At 38.5% G+C, this 27,845-nt stretch overlaps 1 protein-coding gene and 1 long non-coding RNA gene across 3 annotated transcripts; both read right to left on the bottom strand.

The window, feature by feature from the left end:
• On the bottom strand, positions 1 to 27,629 carry LOC113229124. 2 transcript variants are annotated; one of them, XM_026462657.1, is made up of 6 exons: positions 27,497 to 27,629; positions 27,214 to 27,408; positions 26,085 to 26,195; positions 12,205 to 12,279; positions 10,853 to 10,993; positions 11 to 252 (listed from the first exon to the last, which is right to left on the bottom strand). In XM_026462657.1, the coding sequence occupies exons 2-6, from the start codon at positions 27,338 to 27,340 to the stop codon at positions 113 to 115; spliced, it is 594 nt and encodes a 197-aa protein (XP_026318442.1). In that variant the 5' UTR covers positions 27,341 to 27,408; positions 27,497 to 27,629; the 3' UTR covers positions 11 to 112. The 2 variants fall into 2 exon arrangements, with proteins under 2 accessions (XP_026318515.1, XP_026318442.1); XM_026462730.1 differs by lacking the exon at positions 10,853 to 10,993 and having other exon boundaries at positions 1 to 252.
• On the bottom strand, positions 16,252 to 19,507 carry LOC113229258. Its single transcript, XR_003310398.1, has 3 exons — positions 19,463 to 19,507; positions 19,223 to 19,342; positions 16,252 to 16,590 (listed from the first exon to the last, which is right to left on the bottom strand). It is a non-coding gene; the product is annotated as an uncharacterized LOC113229258 (long non-coding RNA).
• Positions 27,630 to 27,845: the final 216 nt, after the last annotated feature.

Here is a 27,845-nt window from a genome sequence, read left to right as displayed (position 1 = left end):
AAAATTTTATTAACATTCTTTAATAACAAAATAGATCTTACTACATCTACCTACGTGGCAAAGTAGGCACCTACACACAATTTATTAGATTTTTCTGTAATGCAATTTGTTTCTACAAAGAAACTATTGCCTCAATCCAATCTTTAAAATGTGGAATGTTGACAATAATAAAGGGCATGCCTTTTCCTGATTTCTCTCCCCACGTGAACATTCCCACTATTTTTGAGTCCACAATGAGAATAGCTCCGTGATCTATAAAGAGCAACAAGCAAGTTATTACACAAGTTTTGTTGTTCACAATTCCGGAGTTATCAAAACAGTAGAATTGAGAACCTCCTCCTTTTTAAGTCAGTTAATAAATGGAAAGAATAGAGTTGGAAATAGTGGTCGCTTGTAATCTTTCCGAAAGAAACGAAAGACTAAACTAATATGTTTTTAATATAAAATAACTAAGTGAATGGGACGAACAAGGTCATGCGCCTGTCTAAGGGCGCTCCCTCACCACGAACATTCGCTTGTAATATAACATTCAAGATTCGTTTTCGAGCATTACATTACAAACTGCCTCTCATTACATTTCATTACAGGTGAATGTTCGTCATTTAGACGAGCATTCGCCTGTAATGTAACATCCAAGATTCGATTAGGCTGCGATTCCACCAGATATGCGAGGTAGCAAGGCGTGCGTGCAAATGCCTCTGAGTGCGTGCAAGTGCCTTTGTGCGCCCGCAAGTGCCTTTGACTGACCGCGAATGCCTTTGAGTGACCGCGAGTTCCTTTAAGCGCCCGCGAGTGCCTTTGAGTGCCCGCGTGTGCCTGCGTGTACCTACGAGTGCGAGCGAGTGCCGTTGAGTGCCTGTGAGTGCGTTTGAGATTAATATTAACAGATTGCAAGCGAATGCTCGCGGTGAAGGAGCTCCTTAAGGCCAAATAATACTAGGCAGTGAGCATATACAAAGTATAATATCATTTCGAGTTCTTAGGTTTTCGCGATTGTTACACATAGGAAATGAAACTATTTTTCCGGATTTAAATCGCGTATATTTGTTTGTCAGTCAACCGTGACCATGGGACCTGTAAAGGGCCCGAAACGTCGGTTTGTTTGAAAAAACAAATATACGCGATTTAAATCCGGAAAAATAGTTTCATTTCCTATATAATATCATTGATACTAGGTATTTTCTTTTTTCACATTCTTATTTATAACCTGCCCAGTTTCAGGATGCTCCTCAATCCAAACATTTGAACAGTGGATCCTGTACAGTGATTTTCCCAGCTGTGATTTTTGCGCGGTGTGGTCAAAAGTCGTAGTATAAGTTGCCAAAATAGATAAAGAAAAAATCCTACGTCGACGTTATAGTATATTTATAATTTTTTTAGTACTGATTTATAATTTTGGTGATGCGTCCACAAACAGTGTCTGAAATTTGTTTCTTGATTGAAAAAAAATCGAACAATATTTTGAAAACACACCCGTATTCTCAGTGAATATTACTGTCTATAATTAAATAAACGATTAATTAAACGGTCTAATATAAACTGATATAGTACCAAGAATAATCGTCCGCGGGGGAACCTAACTTTGGTGAACAAATTTAAATGCTGACTAGCAAATACTGTAAGCTTTGGAGAACTTTCCGATCACTACCGCCCGCCCCCTCCACTGTCGCGCTAATGCGCAGTGTGACCGGTTGTGCGGAGATAGTGCTGCTTTTACTTATACTAATACTTACTTTTACTAATACTTGGTGACATGGGGGCCAAAACTGAACAATTTTTGTGATCATTTTACCCAGGAAACAAATAAGGTTTCAAATAATGCTGTGTACATTTTGAATATTGATTTTGGGTACTTTTGATATGCTATAGATAATGGTGCCTTAACTTAAATAGTATAAATGACACTAATATCAGATTTCTTACCACGGTATGACTTCTTTTTATTTTCCCGATATTTCGGAACGATTACACGCTCCATGGTCACGGGTTGACTGAACGGCGGCAGATGACAGCTTTAAGAGCAGACATATCTGTCTACCCTCTTGCGCTGTCGACGTCTACCTTCATCGCGATTTGTTGTGGCGTTACCATTGTCACTCACTTTTTTCACACAAACCACACTCACTGTATCCACACGCGAAACTGAACTCGAGGTGTTTTTGTTTTTATTACTGCACGCAATAAGGACCGGATTCCATCCACTGGACAGGTTAAAACCATCATCACGGTTAAATGTTTTGTACTTCGTGATCTCGATGGCTTCTCGTACCAACCGTGGTATGTAGTGACGTTCTGTCGAGAGTACCTGGGGGCTATGCAACTCGATCCATTGGTTAGTGTCAGTATGTGTGAGATGTTGTGCTATAGCCGACTTCTGTGCATCATTATTTTTTACTGCTCGAATGTGTTCCTTCATACGATCGACAATTGTTCGTTTAGTCTGACCGATATACGAGCTCCCACAACTGCAGTTCACTTTATAGACACCCGGTGTTTGTAAAGGGAGGTGGTCTTTTGGTGAACGTAACATTTTTCCTATTTTGGTTAAGGGGGTGAAAACAGTTTTTATGGAAAACTTCCTTAGCAACCTGGCTATTTTATCTGTCACCCCTTGGTTAGAAAAACTGGTAGTCTCTGTACGTCAATTTGCTTCTTCCTTTTGTGTATTGGTTTAAATGTTTTTATTTTGTATCTATTCTGTCGCAAAACCGTCTTAACGTGCTCCTGTGCCTGTAGTAGTAGCTGTGTAGGTGGTGTGCATCACAAAGATCACAAGCTCTATTGGTCAATGATCTGACGACCGAATGTAGGTGTTTTGGGTGATGATGTGAAGTGGCATGTAAATATTTGTCCGTGTGAGCTGGTTTTCTGTACACGGAATGACCGAGTGAACCGTCTTGTCGGACTTTGACCAATACATCCAAAAATGCAAGCGCGCGATTTTTCTCAATTTCACAAGTGAACTTCTTTTTGTCATGGGTGTTATTAAGACGTGCTAAATAATTTTGTATATGTTGCTGCTTTCCTTCCATTATGCAAAATACGTCATCAACATACCTCGTCCATAATTTTATTGTTGATGATGCTGACAGAATGGCGGCGTGTTCATAGTGTTCCATCCAAATGTTGGCAACAACGGGAGCAACGAGACTGCCCGTCGCTACACCATCAATCTGAAGGTAGTATTGGCCATTGTACAGCAAGTGGCTCGTGTTTAAGCAATGTTCAAGTAATTGAGCAATCTCCATTGGGATGTTATTTTCTTAAAGTTTCACTTTGATAACGTCGATGCACTCCTTTATTGGTACGTTTGTGAAAAGAGACTCAACGTCATAACTAACCATTGTCTCATTCTCGTTAACTGTGGTACTGTTAAGGATCTCAATGACATGCCTGGAGTCCTTCACAAAGGAATTCGTTGTGCCTACTAGAGGAGTTAGTGTACGAGACACATATTTTGCCAATTCAAACGTGGGTGAGTCTATCTGACTCAGTATTGGTCGTAATGGTACGTTAGTTTTGTGGATCTTTGGCAAACCATAAAGCCTCGGCGGTTGGACGATACGTGGACGTAATAGTTGTTTTTCAATATCAACTGGGATAGCGCTCCTACATTCAGTAATAATGGCATCCGTCTGTCGTTTCACTCTGGCAGTCGGGTTGTATGTTACATGTTTGTATGTCATGCCACCCTCCAGTAAAGCTTTTATTTCGTCGACAGCGCAATAGGGTAGACAGATATGTCTGCTCTTAAAGCTGTCATCTGCCGCCGTCCATGGAGCGTGCAACCGTTCAGAAATATCGGGAAAATAAAAAGAAGTCATACCGTGGTAAGAAACTTGATATTAGTGATAATCATTTAGTGAATAACCACGAAAGTCTTAAAATGTTTAAATAGTATAGTTTTAAAAGAACTGTTGCTAATTTTCCAGTTTTGGTGACACACTTTCACCAAACTTTTCAACTTTGACCAACTTGTTCACCAAAATTGTATCTTATCACCAAAATTAGAAAGTAAGTAGTTTTTTCTGTCATAATAACAATGTTGTTGGCTACAAATCTATAATGTTGGAAAAGTAAAGTTCATTAAATAAAAAAAATTGTGTGTCGGGAAAACGAGGCATGAACATGCATAATGAGGATTCCTTTTTTTATACACAATGCAAGTGCGCATTTGACCTTCGTCTCACCTAGTGGACAGTGATAGCAGGGAATTCCACTCCATAGCCGTTTGCCATATAAATCTGGAAGTGTAACGCTTCATGCAAATCTTTGGCATATCCACAACATAGGGCTGGAACCCAAGCCTACGTGTAGTACCCCGGTGAAGGGGAAGGTGGAATTAAATCGTGTATTTCCATCGCATAGACTCCGTGGTACATCCTGTAGAATATCGATAAGTAGGCAAGTTTACCGCGGTGTTCAAGGCTCTGCAGCTTCGCATCTACTAATTTCGTGTTACCTGTAAGCCTCTTGGCATTGAATTTAAGGTGACCAGTTGGTATGTAGCAGTGCCAACCCATAGGTGGCAGCAATACTCCATACACGAACTGACTTGTGCTAGGTACAGTTGAAGCAACTGTCCCGGTGCGAAGTAACGCCTCACTCTAGAAAGGATGCCAATATGCGTTTTTGGCCATGAATTCTATGTATCTGCCAAAGTTTATATTGGAGGACAGGTTCATCTTAAGTAGATAGAGACAGTCGGCTATCGGTATATGTAATAAAATGTCACGAAGAGTCAGGTCAAAAGATCTCCGTTTTGTGGAGAATAGACACGCCTGTGTTTTGGTAGCGTTTTGACGAGATTGGCGTCGCCCCGATCTCAGACCGCCTAAGTGTCAAATCCGAACGCCTAAGAATAGAGTCTCGACAAGACAGCATGTCCTCTCTACTGACCCTTGCATTGGTCAAGCACCTACCTACAACTGTGCTGTCGTCAGCATACGCAAAGGCAACTGGAATTAACGTATCATTGATATGTAGCAGAAAGAGAGTTGCAGACAGCACGGAACCCTGAGGAACTCTGGCATCCATCGCCCGATGTTCGAAAAAGTAGCCTTCTCAGACTATTCGAATCGAACGAATTTCCTCAAGAAGTCCGACATTCAATTGCAAAGCTCAGTGGGAGGCTAACAAGATGGAAACTTGCTTAAAAGACTTGCGCGCCGGACGCTGTCAAAGGCTTTAGAAATGTCCAAAGACACTGCTAGTGCTTCGCCTTGCTTTTCTATAGCCTCGCTTCATATGTGACAGGCATATACAAGAAGATCCCCAGTAGATCGCTCTCTCCGGAATCTGTTTGGGCAATGAGTAATGAGGTCGTTGTGTTCAAGGCACGGCAGGCGACGGTTGTTGAATGCAAGTTTCATAGTCTTGCAAAGAAAACTGAGATAGGTCTACAGTTGACGGGGTCAGCTCTGCTTCTTTTTTCGGCGCAGGTTGGACGTTTGCAAGCTTCCACGACCTAGGAACTACATCAGTCTCTAGTGAGAGCCGATGTAAACGTATGAGAACAGGAGACAACTCATACGCACAATTACATAGAACTATTACTGGAATTCCATCTGGCACACGTCTAGACTCCGCAGAGATCCAAGTACCTCTTTTCGGCGTATGCGAACTGGTGCCATAGTGCAGCCAGTCTGAGGCATGGTAAGAGGTAGGTTCCCTGCGGCATTCAGATGCGAACTCTCTGCAAAGAGTGAGGCAAAAAGATTCGCCTTGTCTTCCGCACTATGGGCCAGCGAGCCGTCCTGCTTCAGCAGAGGTGGTAAAGATGGGCGACAAAAGTTAGTTTCGACCAAAAGGATTTGCTAACTACTGGATAACAGGCAAGCTTGGCTCCTATGCAGCGCACACAGTCGAACTTGGTCATACATAACACGTTTTTGCACTTCTTGGCGGCCTTATTAAAAGCATTCTTCAGAGTCCGAGTACTTGGAGCTTCGTGTAGTCGAGCGTCTGCCCAAGCTTGGTATGCGGACTGATTTGTGCTTTAGCGCGGCTACAAGTGTGTACAAGTGTGGGCTGGAAAGTGCAGAGCAAATCTCCGCTACAATACAATCAAATCTACATAGAGATCGAAACATTCAAAACAAAAGGGCCGGCGACGAGCGAACCTGCTACAATCTGCAACCTGCACGTAACACACACGCGAGACCACAAAACCCGATGAGTGACACCCAAATCTTTTCTTTTAACCAACTGCAGGAAAGACAGCATCAATGGTTACTAGCTAATTCTCCGACGCTTTCGTAAATCCACTACTTTTTTATCAGAGACGCCCGCGCCGTTCAAATGCGTCAAATGGCAATTTCTATAAATTAAGTTATTTGCTACCCCATACATTTCGGAACCAGTGCGTTGTAGTCACACGCCAACCATTTGGAAAATTAAACGAGACTGTCTAGGTAATAAAAAAGGAAATTATAGCTGACCTGACCCCTTAGATCGGTTTTTCATGCAAACTGTCAAAATAACGAAAATAACCATATTTCTCTCAGAGAAATAAAGCTAGACGTCTAAAACATCCAATAAAAAATCTTCAAAAACAAAACACATAAATATAAAGAAATAAATATTCCATCTCAATATTCACGCCGGGTAAACCCAAATTCCAACAGTAACACAACACAAGTGATGCAATTTACCCTAAAGGTCCATTAACGAATTTCGAAACCCGAACATCTGCAAACAATTTTCCAAATACAACAAAAGAATCGACAATCAACTAAACGACCCACTCTCACTCAATCTGAACTAAGACAAAATACCAAAACTGGCTATAGTGTCATAGAACATCTGCTACTAACAACCCAAAAAGCCACGGGCACGCAGTCATCACGATTAAAAACACCAAAACTGGAATCTAGTCTATGTACTAACCTAACCTAGAGTAAGCTCTTTTCCACAGGTCAATCAAAAAAATAAAACTAAATAAATAGTGGACATCTCAATAAATACCTCAAAAGCTCAAATGCAAGTAGATGGAAACTGGGTTATTCTATACTACCTTTGACAACCAGTACAGTGAAGATAATGAAAAAGTCCTACGCCATATGTACGTTATACAACAATACAAAGATAAACAAACAGTGGGGAGGAACGGATATTTTAATAGCAGCCGCTGAATTCTACCACATAGATACCTACCTTCAGACACCACTTTCTCAAAACAACTGAACAACTGAAGTAATGTAGGGCAAAACTGCAAAAAATAGAAAATAAAGCGAACGAAAAAGAATGTCAATGTTTTTTAAGGGCTTCGAGAAAATGCACCCATCTAAAACAATGAAATTTACCTATCACTACAGGAGATTCAAACACAACGAGAGACGAAAACAAGAGCAACATTTCATACCAATGTCCAATTGGCAAAAGGAACTAGCCGCATCGGAAGGCCCTCACGTGACAACGATTCCAACTGAAAACCAATCAGAACTTGCGGAACGAGGAAATATTTCAGGGAATAATCATAAATACGGAAAACAGCACCGCGCCAGGAATGGATCAAATAGTAACCGAATTATTACCTTAACTTAACTTGCCGGAGCTAAAGAGACATATCATCACACATATGAATTTGGCCAAACATTGTGCCACCAAGTTGGATCCGAACAGTACTAGGGTAGTAATAGGGACTTCCCTATTCCCAAAATTCACACCCCCAAAAACATCAACGATTACAGAAGAATATCTATTTACAACACGGGCTATATAATATATGCAAACTTCCTATTGCAAAGACTAGATGCGACTATAGCGCAACTAGGAAATTACCAAGCAGCATTCCTGTAAAATAGATCAACAGACGACAACATTTTTGCACTCAGGCGAATACTTGATGAGTCTTGGAAGCAAGGCAAATGTATATAAATACTTGCATTGGACATTGAAAAAGCTTTTGACTCTGTAAACCTAAACGCACTCCGGGATATACTTCTTACTAGAAGGATTAAAACCTTAATAAACAGGATCATGAAGGCCTACGTAAATGAAATAACGAGTATTGAATGGTTTGGACAACAGACAAATTGGATAACGAAAGGAAAAGGAGTAAAACAGTGGTGCCCACTCTCGCCACTCTTGTTCACTCTGATAATGAGAACCCTCGAGGAAGAAATAGAGTTCTTCCAACTTGACCAAGATAAGAAAATCTCCTTACCGGTGGTACTATCATTCGCAGACAACATGCTCATGATATCCAACTCACTAAGCAAACTAGACATCATTGAGCAAACTAGACATCATTGACAGAACCCGCCACCTTTTCTGAACAATAGGACTCGAAATAAAGACCAAAATAACAAAAGTTCTCCTACGCAACCCAACTCAAGCCGGAAAACAAAGAACGCCCGATTCTTAGGTAGAACTAACATACCAGTAACAAAAGAAATTAACTACTTAGGCACGTACATAAACTCTACTCACAGTCGCAAAACTACAGTACACACAAGATGTAAAAAGCTATCAAGGACGCAAAAATAATAACCCATTTCGGAATGCTATCAAAAATGGAATGTTAAACAGCTCGCTTAATGTACAAGATGGTGATTGAACCTACAATGACTTAAGGCCTTAAACAGCTGCGCTAACCAAAGGCAATAGAACGAAGCTGAGAAGGTACGAAAGTACTTAGAAGCGTAAGTATTAACTGCGCAGAATCTCAACCAAATGGAAGAAAAATACGCGATGTATTGAAGGGAAAGTCAGCAAACGAATAAAATATCTGAGGCTTTGCTATTTCGGCCACGTCCACAGAAGAAAACACCCACACATTTTACATGCAGCGCAAACACTAAGGGCACCACAACTCGAAATAGGAAGACCCATATTTACCTGAAACGACTCCATAAAACATAACATGGAATACTATCAATGTAACGAAGACGACTGGACACACTAACTAAAAATAAGGATAAATTTAGGTAAGAAGTTAAAGAAATACATAACATTCCGGAAACCGACACTGAAAGATACAACTCGAGCTCTATGAGAACACATCCTCACCCAGGAGAATCCACTAAGGCAACACGAAGCCCAACATCATCAAAGCTCATTCCTAACAACACTACCTAACCACCTACCCAAAAACTAACTAACCCTACTACCTACTTTACGTCACGCGCTGCATAGCCGGCAGGAATCTGGTTACCGGTTGCGGCTGATAGGTCTTCCCCTCCACAATCCCGGGCGTGTCACTCCCTGAAACTGTGCTCCCTGGTATATCCGGCTTGTCCGGGTCATATTTACTCTGGCTGGGTGTGGTGCCAATGAGCAATTTAGTGATTTTAACAACTCTATGTCGCTACTTGTAGCTATATCACATAATATACACGTATCTATATATTTGTGGAACACCTTTTCCGACCATTGCATATCAATTTTTATAAATTTTACAAAATCAGAGTTGGTTTACAAAATCGACTAATTTACCTAGCACTAAATAAACGTATGCGGTTAATTAATTCACTGAAAATCGATCAAGCTTATGGTCGCCTCACATAATTACATTAAAACGTCCAATGCAGTATAAACTTTATCCTCTACAAGATAAGGCATTGAACAAACAATGAAGAAGAAGAAGCAGCAAGCGCCCGAGCTGCGCCGGGCTCGCTTTATAAGATGCAATGTGCAGAACTGTCTCCGTGACAGAACGGTTCCGGGTTCGATTCCCGGGCCGGGAGAAGTATTTGTATGGCCTATATTTATTTCTCTCGGGAGTTTGGTGTAAGTTGTGGTTGTTTAAGTGTGTGGCCATGGCACCTCCGATACAGGGTTCCCTAGTGCGGGACTACGAGTGTGTGCGTTATTATTATAATATTCTCTGTTCAATAAAGTGTACGTTTCTTTTAACAAAATAGTAAAGCCGCACTGCGCGCCCTGTCTTCGGCGGCGTAACTTAGCTTTTTAACAATAAGGTTTAAGTATTTCTTTGAAAGGCAGATACTGGCTGAACGACGCTGCGTTGGGTTGCGTAGCGCGAACTTTGGAAATAGCAATGCAATATAGAACTTCATGTCTACTAAATAAGGGAGTCACCAAACTTGTTGAAGCTTAATCGTCTTGATGCGATCGTGTTTAGCCACACTTGTCGCGCTATTTGTTTCTAAACCAGGATCAGGCGTTGTCGGTACTAACGCGGTCGGAAATTCGCAGGAAGCAGATTCGTTGCCTACCTGTGTTGAGCAGCGAACCCTTAAGCTCAAAACATACTACGACTATGCTGCAGCAGAGCGGCGCGGTACGTGTAAACTGAAATATTATTGCCACGGCGCGACGCGATATTTTGCTACAAGTTTTTTTTTTTCATTTGCTCTATTACCATCAACGACGACTGATCATCGTATCTACTTGGCGACGAGGGAAACCTATCCTGTAGATAAAATGAAAACTCACTGAGCAGGGTTCAACCAATTCGTAAGTTATCTCCAATTATATTTATGTTATTTTTCTGTTTATTTCATATAATGTTCATTTTCCAAATAACATTTTAGGATAGCAACAGAATTATCAATTATTCTTAATTGGACTTCATAGTGTCCTGCTGCACCAACTGCCACTCAACGTAACTTAATTTAAATTAATTCATCTGTCGCGCGGCCCGACGAAGATAAATAAAAAAAAACACAGTCGAATTGAGAACCTCCTCCTTTTTTTGAAGTCGGTTAAAAACCAGCCTTATACAACATTGGAAATAATATTGGATGTATTGCGCCCACCACAACACATTAAATATAATTGGTCTTTTATTCCGTGGCTCCCACCAAGATGCGCCGCTCTATTGCAGTGTAAAGTCGTAATGCGTTTTAACTTGAGTTATACGTTTTAACTTGAGTAAATTACTAACCTACGGTTAATTCGCCTCGATGTTCGAACAAGACAGCACACAATTCATAATTCCTTAGGTCGACAACCGGTGCAAGAAAGTGAGCACATTTTTCCAAAGTATTGAGCCGAACATTGTAATTTCCCAAACGCTCAATCTCATCTAAACAATTTCGTACGTTTTCATTAGCTGTTGCTGTAGCAGTAGCTTCCTCATCGGGTAGGTGATCCATTATGTAACGCAATTACAAGTAGTTACACTGTGGTATCTACGTGGGTATCAATTAACCAGACACGTCGACCGTGCACTTTTAACTCATCTGGGCCTGCCGGCCCTTTCAAGACGGGCGAGCTAATCCAGCTTAATAATTATTGTATAACAAGGAATTTAACAGGCACGTCATATACATTTATTCTTTGTTATCGATATAAGCAAGTTCTTAGGTTTCCGCGATTGTTACACATACGAAATGAAACTATTTTTCCGGATTTAAATCGCGTATATTTGTTTTTTCAAACAAAAGAATTTGTGTACGAAAAAACAAATATACGCGATTTAAATCCGGAAAAATAGTTCCATTTCCTACAATATAATCAAAATAAATAGTAATTTTATCCGAATAATTTTTGCAATTCTATAGCTATAGGATGCAGTTACCCGCCCGCCTCGTTTACGCGCGCACGTGTTGCGCGCGTTCGAGCGCGTCAGGCGATAATGAGTGTGTAGGTCAGTTGCATCCGATCGTATGGAAAAGAAATAAAACCTTTCGGGGGTTTAGGGCCACAATGAGAAATAACCACAATTAAAAAGAACCCTTCTCGAATTTACCATTTCTTGAATTGACCACTTCTTGAAATTACCATTTTATTTTTCAATTATAATTATTTTTTTTAATTTTTAGACCATTTCGCCAACTTTACCGCCTTAGCACCATGCCCAGACATTTATCTAAACTAATAATGAAAACGCAATGTTTAAAATATTTTATTTGCCTGTTTTTGTCAAATGGCTGCGAAATCCAGTTGCGATGGACGGAGGGACGTTACCCTCCGGGGCGATAATAAGCAATATCTAATGTATATACATAACTTAACGGTCCATCGTCAAACTTGTGGTAATGTTTCTAATCCGAAGCCGAAACATATTGAATTGTAAAAGTGGTCAATGCAAGAAGAAGCCATTTCAAGAAGTGTTCTTTTGTAGAAGTAGCATTTAAATAAATGGTAATTTCAAGAAGTCGTCATTTGCAGAAGTGGTTATTTGGAGATGTTGTCATTTCTCATTGTGGTCAAAATTATACAAATGTACTACATCTTAGAATAATAACGCACTACATTTCATTTTACCGCGCTTCAAAATTTTACAAATCATACCATAGTTATATGCAGCGTGCCGTTCCCAAACGGCGATGCTTGCTGATTCATCGTTAATCGCGAAATTAGCCGGGTCTGAAAACAGAGGTTCCGAGATCAACCGAATCTAGTTCTGCTCAACGAAGAATTGGTATTAGGACGTGATTACTAGTTTTTATTTATTTATTTATTTTAGTTAAATCTTAAAAGATCGGACTTTTTAGATGCTTTGCTTGATACCTCGATCGATCCGCGTGCTTTATTGTGGACGTCACCAAAACTGACCGGACAAGTCGTGATTTAGTCTGATCTAGCTGCAAAGCAGTGTGTGTTCTACAAACCCCTTTTTTCTGACATGGGTTTTTTCTTCCAAAAACCTATAGATGTAATGATTTAAAACCTTTTTAAAATTAGAAAACGCATGCGTCTTTTAATTTGGTCGAGTATTAATTATTTCACGGTAATTGTTTCGAACGGATGTTGGACGGATAACGGGAATAGACGCCCTGATAGTAATCGGCTAAAAGGTAAAAGGCTAAAGGCTAAAGGCCGTTCCATTTTTTTTTTCGGTTTGGGCCATAGTCCGCCACGCCGGCCCAATGCGGGTTGGGTATTTAAAATAGCCAAATCTGTGCCGACTCTGAAGCATTTTAAACCCGTCCAACATTGTTAATATTTATTTTATTTCATCTCCTTAATAAAAGCTGGCGGTCTCTCCAGGAAGATGAAAAGACCGGGCTGTGGCGTTATTCGTAGCTTCAAATATCATTCACTGACCAGCATAGAGGTTGGCGCCCTTTCACCTCCCTAACATTAAGTCCTCTGGGCGTGGTCTAGAAGATCATCCCTTAGCAGAGCGGTTCAGTTTTGGCTGCGCCTCAATGCGATAACGATAACACATCTACATGGGGTGTTAACAAAAGCTGACGAAATTAGTCTGGGCCTCCTTCCATGCCGTACACGTGTTATCAGAATTAAATTGGTCTTAATTTAATTTATATTACAAGATGCAGAAACATATTTTTACTGTCTGAACGTGACAACCCTAATGACGAAAAATCCGCACGTAAATAAAACTGGCTATAACTTCTATACTCCATGAGCTTTGTATTCGATTTTTTGTGAAGTATTGAATAATATGAGACGTCACCAATTATGTAAATATCTCTTTTCAATACGGCGGATTTTTGGAGAAAAATAATTAAAACGAAAATTTTAAAATAATGTAATAAAGTTACGAGTTTGGTAAATTAGGTACAACTTAAGAAGTACTCTCGAACTATGTATGTATGTCATTTTTCGTAGTGGTTTTAATTTTAGTAGGTATTGGATTTTTATCATTCGGACAAAATTTGTGCATATTTTCTAAAATTATTTTGTCCATGACTATACACTCGTCACTCGTGAGTCCTACTCTAAACTTTTTAAATCATTACATCTGTAGGACTTTTGAAATAAAAAAGACCTCTCAACACACTGAGCCCAGCCGGACCTTACCATGAACTCTTATTGCGATTCAACTTTGAACTCTTATTGCGATTCAACTTTGAACTCTTATTGCAATTCAACTTTGAACCTAAACAAGTCCATTTCGCTTATTCGTACCATGACGTCCTAAATACAATCATGTTAACAGCATTTAGGCCAACGCCAAACCAAACCCTAAATTGAGCCGCAACTCCTTTGAAATCTATAACATTCATTCATTTTTCGTACCATGCCGTGCTATTTGACATTATTTGATCTAATGTTGGTTCGCTGTAATGTCATAAAATTCGGATCAAAGAAAGTTACTCATTGCATTGCCGACTTAAATTGAGACGTTTTGCTATTTCAATTGGACGATTTTATTAAAAAGTACCTAGATTATCCAAGGAATTGATATTAACGACCAACAAGAGACATTAGTGGCTATTCAATAGCACAGCAAACTCACATTCTTTATTCCTGCAAACAGTGTCTGCAAGAATAATTGAAATCACAGCATGTTTCAGTCATACAGAAATAGGAAAAAAAATGTTTTCCAAACAACCTTGAGGAAAGAAATAAGATCTAGGTAAGTATTTTTTATATTTAACCTCTTTGTAAATACTTATGACCTCATGTTGTGTTATCCAAAATATTACCCATATTTTGTAATATGTAATGTGTTTTTTTTTTTAGGTTTTATCAGAAATTCAAGATCTCCGCCTTATTGGGTAGCATTGATGGCACCCACATAACTGTTGGGCCCACTGACAATGAAGAAAGATTTTTTTTATCACTCTATATTATATCCAGCTAGTAAGATTATTTGATAAAAATAACCGAAAGACCGAACTTGTATTTCATATATACTTAATTTCAGATGTGATGCTGATATTTATATCACTGGTATAGATGCAAGCTATGGTGGAGCCACACATAGAATTTACATCCAATTTAAATTCATCTGGAAAATCTAAACAAGTGTATGTGGCTTATTGGTACATTGTTGCATGACAAATTTATAAAGGTTTTAGTTGAAGGAAAGGGAAGGTCGATATAGCATACACCATCATCATGATATGCGAATAAATAAAGAAATGTTTGAGTGTGGAGAGCTACACTGTGGTCATCTATGGATTGTGAGAATAGATATACTTTGTAAGGAAAGAACTAAGCTGCCTGCATAGTAACAGTGGGGCATTCTATGTCTAGGTATGCATGAAACAAAACAAATACAATAATACAAAATAAAATATTTCAAATATTTATTGCACCCTACCTATACCTACATATTAGGGGTTAAAGTATGAAATTGCCGTTTTATTGCAATAGGTTCTTTGAATTTTCATAGAATCTTCATGGTTTGAGGTTTTCGAATGAAACTTTTTTCAAATGGTTTCTGTGATTTTTTTTTTTAAATTTGAAACATTTGAATATCGACTTTCAATTGTTTTTGTTATTCAATTTAGACAAGAAAGATGGATATTGCGAATATTCGAGTGATTTTTGAATACGAGTTCCGACGCGGAACTAACGCGGCAGAAACAGCCCGCAATATCAATGCTGCGTTTGGAGAGGGGTCTACTAATGAACGCACCGTGCGATTTTGGTTTAAACGCTTTCGTGATGGAAATTTCGACATAAAGAACGAGGCACGAGGAAGACCGCCCACACAGGTGAATAACGATGAATTAAGAGAGATAGTGGAAGCCGATCCTAGTCAAACTACCCAGGAATTAGCGGCATGGTTTAACGTTACCTTACCCACAATATTGACTCACTTGCGTCAAATCAATAAAATAAAAAAATACGAAAAATGGGTGCCTCATGATTTGACTGATCTGCAGAAAGAAACGCGTGTTGAAACTTGTGTTGCCTTGTTGAACCGGTACAGAAATGAAGGAATATTGGATCGAATTGTAACATGTGATGAAAAGTGGATTCTTTATGATAACCGGAAAAGAAAAATGCAATGGCTGACCCCAGGTCAAATGCCACAACAGTGTCCTAAAGCAAAACTTACCAATAAAAAGGTAATGGTAACTGTTTGGTGCTCTCAGCATGGTGTTATTCACTATAGTTTTCTCCGATCTGGTCAAGCAATAACGGCAGATGTCTATTGTGCCGAACTCCGAACCATGTTGACAAAACTAGCAGTAAAACAGCCCCGACTCATGAATCGATCTTCACCATTATTGCTCCACGACAACGCGAGACCTCACACAGCACGAGAAACCATTTTGACCCTTCAGGAACTGCAGTTAGAAACCATTCGTCATCCTCCGTATTCACCAGACCTTGCTCCAACGGACTACCATTTTTTTCGTGATTTGGACAATTATCTACGTGACAAGAAGTTTTCTTCCCAGGAGGCAGTACAAAATGCTTTCACACAGTTTGTGCAGTCTAGATCGTCGGAGTTCAATCGCAAAGGCATTAATAACCTTCCCATTAGATGGCAGCAATGTATAGATAATAATGGCAACTATTTTGATTAAATAAATTTGTTAAAAATTTAAAAAATAAACAATTTAGATTTTCAGTACAAATCGGCAATTTCATACTTTAACCCCTATTATTATATTTATCATATTATCACAAATCAATCATATTAAATTAATCTCAACGCAGATTAGAAATAACTTGTACTTGGTCTCTTACATGCATCTGTATTTATTTCTCATTATCTAAACTTGTTTCATAACATGACTCATAAGCACTTATATTATTTTAAATACACTACATTATTTTACAGCCAATTTCATTAGGTACGTAGATCACAAAGATCCTTTTTCGTTCCAAACTGATACAGACTTTTATGCCGCTGGTATGGGTTGCTACTTGTTGATAAAACACATATCACAGCACTTCGCTGGACTGGTCGCATTCCAAATATTTTTATGACTTAACTCAAATTCATGACCAATTATAACAACTGATCTGAAACAATAAAAAAAACTATATTAATAACAGTACAACTATGTATTAGTGATTTATATTTATAAGTTGTTTGCATAATTGTTTCATGCGATTCTGGTTATGAACGGGCACATTGATGATTGATGAGACCATTATTTCGTGCTGAGAAAACATAGAACAAAATCATTTTATACATATAAATACTAGACAAATTTTAGGTTGGTAAACACCATAGTTTACTTCATAAAATTACATGGAAATGATATTCTTAATGGATTCTTCATGACTTCTTTTTTGTGTTTTAGTATTTTTGGAAGCTCCAGAAGGAGAAGAGAATATATATAATGAAGATGCATATCAACAATCTCTCAATCTCAACTTGAAACCACTCCGAATGCAAGAATTTGCTATTGAAAAAAGAAATAATTTAATAAATATATATTTTAATTAGAGATGTTCATTATTTCAGTAAACACCTATGAAAACCCTAATAAATCACCCTATCTATGAGTAATTACAAACATCTTCAGTTTGTTTGCAATTGCTCATAGTATCAGTATAAATAACCATAGTCTGCACAGTTCAAAGCTCACTTTCCTATCCCATATTTCCGCCTTTCTGCTCTTAAAGAAGTCCCTGTACAGTACGATTCACGAAAGATGACCACAAATGGCGGCCGTCTGCGCACGTACACTCATGAAGAAAAGACTTATGACAATATAATATTTTAATTTTGGTTTAATAATTTGTGTAATGTTGTAAACGCTGGTTATGCAAATAAATCAAACGTAAGTAATTTTAAATGTTTATTATAATAAATTGAACCAAAAATATAAAAATTTGTAAAACACATTTAGTCGCTATCGCTATTCTCAAGTTCCATGATTCCCTCTATCATGGAACTTGAGGGAATCGTGGAACTTGAGGAACTGGGGCCGGGTTCCATATTAAAGTCTTCATCTTCCGATGATTCGGGAAAATCCACATCTGTCGAATCTTCGCTCTCGTCAGATTCTCCCACACGTATAATTAATTCCTCCGTAAGAACATCCACGATGTGGTCACTTTTTATATAGCTTTCTTCTATAGATTTTACTTTGTCACATAGTTTTTTCCATTCCTCTGGTCCCATCAGATTCACTTTTTCTTTAATTAAATCTATAACGCAGCTAATATTCCACTTTACGTTTTTACTACTCACGTAACCCTTTATAGAGGCCCAAGCCATTTCTATGGGATTTAAATCCGGGTGGTACGGTGGAAGACGGAGAACATCGTGACCATTTTCCATCAAAATTTTGTCAACGGAGTATTTCTTTAAACGAGGTTTGTTATTTTTTATTATATCGTACAATTGAGGTTTCAACATATTGGAATCAAAGCTGATTCCATTTTTGGTAAGCCACTCTTGCATGTCGGATTTTCGAGAATTAGATGTGGGAGCCATATCATATTCTTTATTGTGGTATGGGGCGTTGTCTACCACAACAACGGAGTTCGGTGGGAGATTGGGTACCAATAGAGTTCGAATCCATTTCTGGTAATTTTCAAAATTCATGTCGTCATGATAATCTCCTGATTTTGTGCCCGACTTGAAAGTTAATAATGCATTTGGCACAAATCCAGCCTCTGAACAGGCATGAACGATAACGACACGTTGGCCTTTTGAGATAGGCTTTTTCAGACCTGCTGTAGAACCGTCAGCCCAGCCCATGGGTTTTGCATGTGTAGCATGGACGTACGATTCGTCAGTATAAATGATTGGTCTATTTTGTCTTCGATATTCTTGGAGTTTTTTTAGGTAATTGATTCGTAACAACCGAATAGCTGATGTTTCTATTAAAATATTTCGGTTATTTTCTGTTTTTTTCCACTTAAATCCAATTCTTTTTATTAATCGACCCAAACTTGTTTTGGATCCTTTAAAGTTAATATCTTGATGTAATTTTGCTCGTAACTTTTCTAAAGTTGGCAATTCTTTTTCAATTAAATGAAAGTTATGAATACATCTCTTAATTACCCCTTTGTCAAAGGCGTCAACGTCGGAGGCAGGGTTACGGCGCGGTCTCTTTTTACCAGGGGTTCTAAAAACCACTAAGAACGGTGAAAATTTACTTTCTTTTATAATTCTTTGTACTGTCGATACAGACGTCTTTGTTGCCGCGGCCGTTTTTTTGTAAGCTTCGAGTATTTTAAAATCTTGTGAAAAATATTGAAACACGTTGTACACCAAACTTCTCGACTGTCTATTCAAAGTATTGCCTTTTCCTCGCGGCATTGTAAAATAGCAAATAAGTTCAACACAATAACAAATCTCAACAAAAAACGAAAACAACAAATAAAAAACAATTTAAAACAAAGAAACACTTCTTTTCGACTGTACTCGAGAGCAGTGTGAGCGCGTCGACGCCGCGATAGACGAATAGCGACTGAGCAGTCTATCACGAGACGCGCGCGCACCAATGGCGTCGCTCCGATCTTGACGCATTCCGCCCGCGCCTCACCTCGCACCTCCAAAGAGACCTAAAATATGCCTTCTGCGCCGTGGTCATCTTTCGTGAATCCAAGTGTAAGTCTCGAATCAAAATAATGTATACTACAAGAACTAGGTTTCTTTCGGGTCTACTTTTAAAATCCTGAAACAGGTACTTACATGCTTCCGTTATTTTAGTTTTTAGGGCCATGGTTTTCTAATTTGAGGGCAACCTATTGTTAGGTCCTGTGAGTCTGCCGCCATATAATTCACTAAAACTCTTAATTGAACAGTTGTACTCTGAAAAAAAAACACTGAAAATATGAATAAGTTATGTACTTATACGTAAATGTGATACGATAACAAATCCAAGATCCATTCAGTGTAAACAATAACCTAAAAGTGTATATTGATACTTACCTACGTTGTTCTTTTAGTTTTAGGCAAACTTCACCACAGAGGACATTAATAAACTTCATTGATCTTCTAGCACAAGCTAATAAGAGATGTCTTCCAGTTTGAAAAATAGCAGTTTATCAGTTTTGTTTATCTTTTGATTCACTTTTTTTATTTATTTTCCTTAGTAATGACTACAATAAGTTTGCTTTTTATGTTTTACAGAAGTACCTATATAGCTATTTAAAAAACATGGCTTTGGCTAAAAATACACGTATCTAAAGAAAGAACATTACATTTAAAAATTTCACAATACAAAATAGTAGCGGACCAGAGACAGATATCAGTCATTCATTCGTGCGTTAGCGGTTCGAAAGCGAATCAGTTAAAAATGGCTCATGGTACGAATTTTCACGATTCAGGGGTCTACTCTCGGTATCCGTCTGACATCCGTCTAAAAGAATTATTGTCAAATAAGTAAGTAATATTCGACAAAATTAAAAGACAAGTATCAAGTATGAAGCTTCATTCGCATCACGCGTCTTTTCATTTGGTCAAGTATTGCTTATTTGGCGTAATTGTTTCGGACGGGTGTCGGACGGAAATCGAGAGTAGACCCCCAGTTTAGGATCCTAAATTTAACTACTTCGTTATTGATTCGTTTTAGTAAAGTTCATGGTACGGACCGTTTGCGCTCAAAAAAAGTAGCGATTCAGTATTTCGTAGGCGCAACTACTAAGATTCAATCGTTACTCCGTTTAAATGCTAGTTGCGGAGTTTGTCTGTCCACCCTGGGACTTTAATACCAACTGCCATTGACTTACAAATAAATGGACGACGGGTCTAATACAAAAACCACGAAAAAAATGTCCCAAGTCAACCTATTCGAAATTTAAATTGTAATGTCATCGCAGTATCGCGCTGTCAGTGGAACAAATGAAGACTAAAGCGGAGTTTGGCGCTCTGTATACGATTTTAGCGCCTTACAAGTGCGGACACTTATTAGCGCGGACCCGACGTCCATATAATTGTAAGTCAATGCCAACTGCACCATTTTAGCATTTAAAATTAGAAATCGCTAATTAGTTTGTTCTAAGTTAACGCGCAGCGTATGAAAGCTGCACACTCCACGCATATACGGCGACTCAGAGTGAACAGCGCGCGCTACCTTCATTCACCTTAGCACTTGCCATAGACACCGCGCGCATTTACGTTGTAAATTTATTTTCGGATTAAAACGCATATTTTAACCAATTCGAGCTTCTAAATTACTTCTCAACCTTCACTGTTCCTCATACAAGCGCTCCTGTTCCTCATGTTGGCCCTACGACCTGTATTAAATAACTGCAAAGAACCTGCCAAGAACAAAGGAAACGCGCAAGTTAAAGAAACCGTTATGTAGATTGTTCGAGAAGAGGAGCTCGCAATCAACTTACTTACATCTCATCATATTATTGGAAGGAAGAATCACGCCTATTTCGACGGGAATCTACGTTAAAACCTGAGGGAGTCGCGTTATCGTGAGTCCGTTCCAATTACCTCAGTGTTCGTTAGTGTCCGTAAAACAAGTGCCTATTTAAAAATCTTAATTCATTTCGCACTTTAAACGCGAATGTTATTATTAGTACTATATGTATGTACCTACATATATTTCCTAAATTTTTTTCGCACAATAAAGGTAACAATTCAATTAATAAGGCAAAATAATCAATTACATTCATTATTTTAGTTGTTTTTTTTACTTTAGAAATACCTACAACCTTCAATATTGCAAACCAAATATTTTATCGTTAATTCCTCATGGAAAATTTATTACTTTTACGTCTTGCTTGCTCTTGATTAAGCTGTACAAGTGACCTATTTGTTAGTGCTATAACATCAACTTTTTGTGCACATTCCAGCGGATTGCATTGTATGCGAGCGGCCGTGACCTTTGACATCTCCTCTCCCAGCAACCTGCGATCGCTTGCTTCCTTGTCTACGCACCCGGTTTGCATTAATGCACTCTCATTGCACCTCATTATTGAATTTAAGTACTCATTGCACATTATTATTGTAACAAAAGGTGATCCTATAACGGTTTAATCATAATAATCATATTTATTTACAGCCTAATCGTATAATTTCCGTGAGTAATTTACTTTGTCTAGTGAAATTTAATTCAGTTTGAAAAACATTTAGAAATTTTTAATAGTTATGCTAATTCGATTATCAAAAATTGAAGAATGGTATTCGGAGTACCTATTATAGCCTCCAAACTAAAATAGAACATACTGCTGAAATTCCAGATTATCAGTACCTGGACCGAGAGGCGTTTGAGTCCAAGTATTTTGGTGGCACACGGCAATGGCACACGCTCGGGAAATGCTGGCGCGGAACAAGTACCCTGAACGTGCTAACTCGGGCTCCAGTTCCAGGTCAGTCTCGGCCTCTGGTGTGCACCAAGGTAGGACAAACTTTAAGCTTCCTACTATACGCTTACCTACTTTTTCGGGTCACTATCAAAACTGGCTAGAATTTCACGACACATTCAACTCACTTATTCATTCAAACGAGTCCGTACCTAAAATAAACAAGTTTCATTACTTACGCGCAGCTTGGAAAGATAGTGCCGCTTTGATCGTGCGATCGCTTGATTTTTCAGCTGAAAATTATACCGTTGCTTGGGATCTACTCTGTGATAGGTTTAATAATAAAAGGCTCTTTGTCAATAATCATGTACAAGCTATTTTCAACATCGAAATCTTATCTAAAGAATCTTCAAAGGCGTTGCGCGACATAATCGACAATGTCAATAGAAACTTACGCGCTCTAAAAACACTTACCTTACCCACTGAACACTGGGATATTCTCATCATATATATAATTTCAAACAAATTAGATTCAACAACTACTCGTGAATGGGAACCATACCGTACCACACTAAAGGAGTTACCCACACTCGAAATATTTTAAAATTTCATAAAAAATCGTTCAGATTTCTTAGAGAGTGGAGGAAATACACACTAAGCGCAGGCATAGTGACGTCACGCATAATCGGTACAAGGCTTTAATTGTCAGCTCACAATCTTTTTTCTCCTCTCATCCTGCAACTAAGCAGTATAATTGTCCATTGTGTAAAAATAATCATGCTATATATCTTTGTGTGAAGTTTAGAGCTTACCCATTAGATATCAGAATGCAAAAGGCTAAATCATTAAAATTATGCCTTAATTGCTAGCGTCAGGGACATGGTGCAATTGCATGCAGAATTCAACCATGTCGATTGTGCAATAAATCGCTAAATAGCTTACTTCATTCTCAAGACTCATCTGTTGACGCAGCTCCATCTACGTCGCACAACAACGTTGCCCTCTGCGCCGCGTCGCCCCCGCCCCTGGAGACGTCGTCTCAGTCACAGCCCGATGTGTACATCGGGCTGCTTCCACTAATATTTCTCAGCATAGTGTTGTTTTGCCAGCTGTTCATATGGACTGCGTGCTTCTGTCTACAGCATTAATACAAATAAAAGACCATAAAAATCAAAGGCACACAGTACGCGCGCTATTAGATAGTGAAACACATCAAGCTTTATTACAGAAAATTTACAAACAAAACTTAACGTACCTACCATTTCGACCTCGTCATTAATCGAAGGGTTGAATGCCCAGACGTCTCGCTTAAACAAGCAATGCAGTGTCACTTTAATATTATCACTCATAAATACCTACGAAATTAACACAGATTGCTTTGTCGTTCCACGTTCCACATTACGCAACCGTTACCTATAGTACCTACACATTAATTCTGCATCACTTAAAATTCCACCTAACATAACACTCGTAGATCCTACATTCAACATACCTTCTGAAATAGATATGCTTCTCGGAGCAGACATTTCTGGAGCGTGTTAGGTTCTCACAATATTTCACTAGGTAAAAACATGCCTACGTTAAGTAAAACTCAATTTAGCTGGTTAATATCCGGTCTTATTCAAACAAGTAATTACACAACTACAGTCCACTGCAACCACGCTATCATTACACAAGATGATGAACTTAATGAGCAAGTGACACTGTTTTTTGAACACTAAAACATTCCTGAACGGAAATAACCTAACTTCCGGTTAAAAAAGTCATTCATCCCCTAGTTTGCCACCTATAGAGGTGGAATATTTTCTTGAAATTTAAATGGGACCACATCTGAGGTACCTTCTTTCCAACAAAAAAGAATCATCAAAATTGGTTCACAAACGGCGGAGTTTTGGCGTAACATACATATAAAAAAAACATACAGACGAATTGAGAACCTCCTCCTTTTTTGAAGTCGGTTAGCAAATATCATTCGAAGAGCAACAATGCGAACAAAATTTTATAGATAATACATTTCGTGATTCTGACGGAAGGTTCATTGTTACTATTCCATTGAAAGAGTCTCCCTCTAAATTGAGTGATTCATACGAGCTAGCTTTGACTAAATTTGTGTCATTAGAGCGTAGATTTAGCAAAGACCCATTATTTAAAAATACTGTAAATTCATTTAGGAATACATTGAATACAAAACCCGATGATGATACATACAAGTCTAAACTACCCCATCACGGTGTAGTCCGTGAAACAAGCTTGTCGACAAGACTGAGGGTTGTGTTCGACGCTTCAGCCGTCACGACGACAGGCTTGTCTTACAACAATATCTAACTGGTCGATCCAACCGTGCAGGACGATCTCATTAGCATTCTAATTAGACTACGACAGCATATCTTCGTAGCCACAGAGAACGTTGAAAAAATGTATCGCATAATATAAATGTCAAACAAGATAGAGAGAGAGAACAACATCAATTGCAACAAATATTATAGCGTTTTGAACCTTTTGAAAGCATTAAGCTCTATAAACTTAAAACAGTTACGTACGGTACTGCATCCGCGTCTTACCTTGCTACTAGGTGCCTAAAACAACAAACAGTTTCACAAGTTATTCAACACAATTTCTACGCCGATGATCTCATAACCGGGGCATCGTCTGAAATAAAAAATGGGTAAACATTTGCCGAGGCGTTATACAGCAACTTAAAAAGGGCCTGTTTCATTTACGAAAATGGCTCTCGAATCACCCACACTTACTTAACAATATTATAAACGGAAGAAAGTAGTGACGGACTACTTGACGTGCCTTTAATCGGCTGTGCCCGCTGCCAGTGGAAGACCAGAACTGCGTTCCTGGGGACCCAGCATGTTAACGCGCAGCGTATATATGCTGCACTCGCGACCTTCATTCACCTTAGCACTTGCCATAGACACCGCACGCATTTACGTTGTAATTTTATTTTCGGATTAAAACGCATATTTTAACCAATTCGGGCTTCTACATTACTTCTTAACCTTCACCGTTCCTCATACAAGCGCTCCTGTTCTTCGTAATTAGATTTAGTTGCGTTTGTATTTGAGAGATAAAGATCCAGCTAATTTCATTAATATGTACAGTTACGCAGAAAAATCATTATAAAAACTATCGTTCAATTCGTTATATAATATATAAATAATATTAATAATTATATAATATCGTTCAAGGACTTTTGTCGAAAACTCTAAAACGAAGGCCGTATCTACAAGCTAAGCTAACTCACGTAACTGCACCACCTTTTCATACTTCTGTTCACCTGTCTCACGTAACTGCACCATCTTTTCATACTTCTGTTCACCTGTCTGATCTATGTGGTTAACTACACTGCGATCCCGCTAAGAAAACTCTCGTGTCGTCCATCAGTCTCACAGTCTTACAGCTACTGCATTGAACGAAAGCAGAGAACAAAAAATAACAAGAACGGACACTCCGCCCCTCCCTAGTTTTAGATACCGCACCACGTCCCGCACATTGACGGTCACATTGACTGAACGACAACTAGGCCGTCGGCGAGCCGTTTTCGCGCTAAAACGGCTTTGATATTTGAATATAGTTTACATTTATTAATTACGACGCCATAACTTCGTGAACTAGTAGACAAGGGTTCTCTCATTTTCAATTTGTATTGCTGATAAGTATTACGAAGTGAATATACCTAACTTTAACTAGTAATGATAAACTTGGACACGCAATTTCAAATACTTTGGTTACCTTATTTAAAGGTACAAAGGTACCTGTACCTCTCCAAAATATAACGTTTTAAGCGCTTTTAATATATTTTTTAAATAAATCCAATATTATTCTAGTCAGTGAATTAATGAAAAATATAATATTATATCGGTATAAATACGTAATGAACATGTGTAATTATTAGAATTCTATTAATAGAATCATAAGTAAGATTCTCGTTACAATTTTCGCTATGTTGCAGCTCTGACCACGTAGTCCGAAAAAGTGATGGGTAACCCTGCCACTTCACACACACATTTGCGCGTGTGCAGATAGCGCCTTGCTGTACGTAGTAGTAGTAGGTAAATAACTTTCGACTGTTGTATGAAGTGTCCGGGGTGTGACGAAAGACTAGCGTCGGCTGGCTAATTGTTCTCGTAGTTGGTTGCACGCAACTACGTAAAGTAAACTGAGCCCAGTTAGTTTAACTCACATGGTTGTTTCGGTTGAGCTAAACTAACTTAGCTAAAGTTCAGCTCGCGGTGTCTGCGTTTAATACATTATATTACATCAAAAATTCAGAAAATAAAACTTACACGTGTATCTGTATGAACCCAGCGCAAATTCGTGTTCAAATAATCCAATATTGCTACTGAAATCATCTCGGTTGAATTGAGGATGTGGTATACTCTTCATAATGTCAGATGCTAAATAAAACAAAACATTTTTGTTATTGTGTGTTACGTGGGCCATACTGGAAGTTCCTGGAGCGGGCCATTTGCGAAAGAAACTAAAAAAACAAACACATTTGAAAAACTAGGTTACTTTTTTTTATTTGTATTTTCATTGTGGCGTTGTTTTGAACAATGTGAGTCGCTATTACAATGAATTGCAGTCGTGAAAATTTTCGGTTCATGATTTTCTACGATTTTCGATGTAACTTAAGTCAACAAGCGTGAGAGTTGCCAGAGACTTCAATTGGCATTTATTGATGACGCCCCATGTCGTAGCTATCTATTCGATGATGTACGTGAAGGACGGCCGGACTCTGCAGTTACCGAATTTAATATTGATACCGTACGACAACTTATTGAAACTGACAAAAAAAATGACTTGTCAGCACGTTCGTACTGTATTAGGCATTGGAATGAGGCAGATGCAAAAGACATTGCATGTGCATCTGAATTTTGAGAAACTTTACATTCGATGGGTATCGCATGATTTACCGGAGTACCAGAAACGACTGCGTGTAGAGTGGTGTCATAAAATGATTTACGACAAGTTTAATGGAGGGCAATCATTGGCTGTAATAATATAATAATACTATCGTGACAGATGACAAAACATAGGTGCTTTGAACCGGAACGCCTCTGCACATTCCGCTAATGTAACGAATGCGTATTTGAAGGCTTCAAATGTGGAGCTAATGACCCATCCGCCATACAGCCCACACCTTGCACCATGCAACTTTTTAAGGGGTCCCTACGGAAGACTGGTCGCACTGCTTTTCACAATGGTTCCAACGAATGCAAAAGTGTGTGAATTGCGTGAGCATATACTTTGAAAAACATAATATCTGGTCTTACTTATCAGAATCCAGTAACTATCAGTATGGCCTAAGTACGTGGCTTTTGTAGCGCGAGACTTGTGATGTGATGCCATTATAATTCCAGACCGTAGAATGTACCTACTTATTTTCTCTATATTAAAAAGAGTAATACTAACTAGCAAATGATGCCGTTTCTTTCTGTCTATATTTAATACGCCACCTTCGATAATAGTACGCCATATCAGGGTCTGACCGCATTGAAGTACAATGCCCGGGAGCCAAAGACCATCTCGCTTTAACCATTAAAGAATTACAGACGACTTTATCTGGTTTCAAGTCTAGGTAAACTATTCCCAGAGGCAGAGTATACACTGTAAAAAACAGCTATTATATCAAAAATATTACACAAGTATCACAATATATTACGTACCTAGTACGTTCTTGAAGAAAAGCACTTACGATCGTCCTGAGCCACTTTTCGACGGCTTATTTGCAATGCACTTTTTCCCGAATGATTTACCACACACAAATGCACGAAGTATATGATTAATAGTATTATGAGTACACAAAATGTAATTACCAAATGCACAAAGATACATTTTTCGCCTCTTGTAAATTTTGATTCCTTTAATGGAGATCTGTGGGTGCGTCTGGTTGAAAAAGACGATTGTAGATCAACGTTCGACATTATTTGTATTTTATGTAACTTATATTATTATGATAGGAATGAATGACAGATACCGTCACAACCTAGATTTACACAAATTAGCTCAATTTTTTAGTTATTGAAACTACTAAATTCGTAAAA

The sequence above is a fragment of the Hyposmocoma kahamanoa genome, unplaced genomic scaffold (assembly GCF_003589595.1).
Source record: "Hyposmocoma kahamanoa isolate Upper Pololo Valley unplaced genomic scaffold, ASM358959v1 100021, whole genome shotgun sequence".
NCBI lineage: Eukaryota > Metazoa > Arthropoda > Insecta > Lepidoptera > Cosmopterigidae > Hyposmocoma > Hyposmocoma kahamanoa.
Note: the sequence above shows the minus strand (reverse complement) of the source record. Positions and strands in the feature narration are given on the sequence as shown.

What these genes read in the sequence shown, in the direction of transcription:
- LOC113229124 (XM_026462657.1), bottom strand. Translation starts at nt 27,340, where the DNA reads ATGGTTAAAGCGAGATGGTCTTTGGCTCCCGGGCATTGTACTTCAATG. An exon ending in GGGTTCATACAGATACACGT is followed by an intron (nt 12,280 to 26,084) that starts GTAAGTTTTATT and finishes CTCTGTTTTCAG; the next exon opens with ACCCGGCTAATTTCGCGATT. An exon ending in GCACGCTGCATATAACTATG is followed by an intron (nt 10,994 to 12,204) that starts GTATGATTTGTA and finishes GAAATTGTTTAG; the next exon opens with ATGAGATTGAGCGTTTGGGA.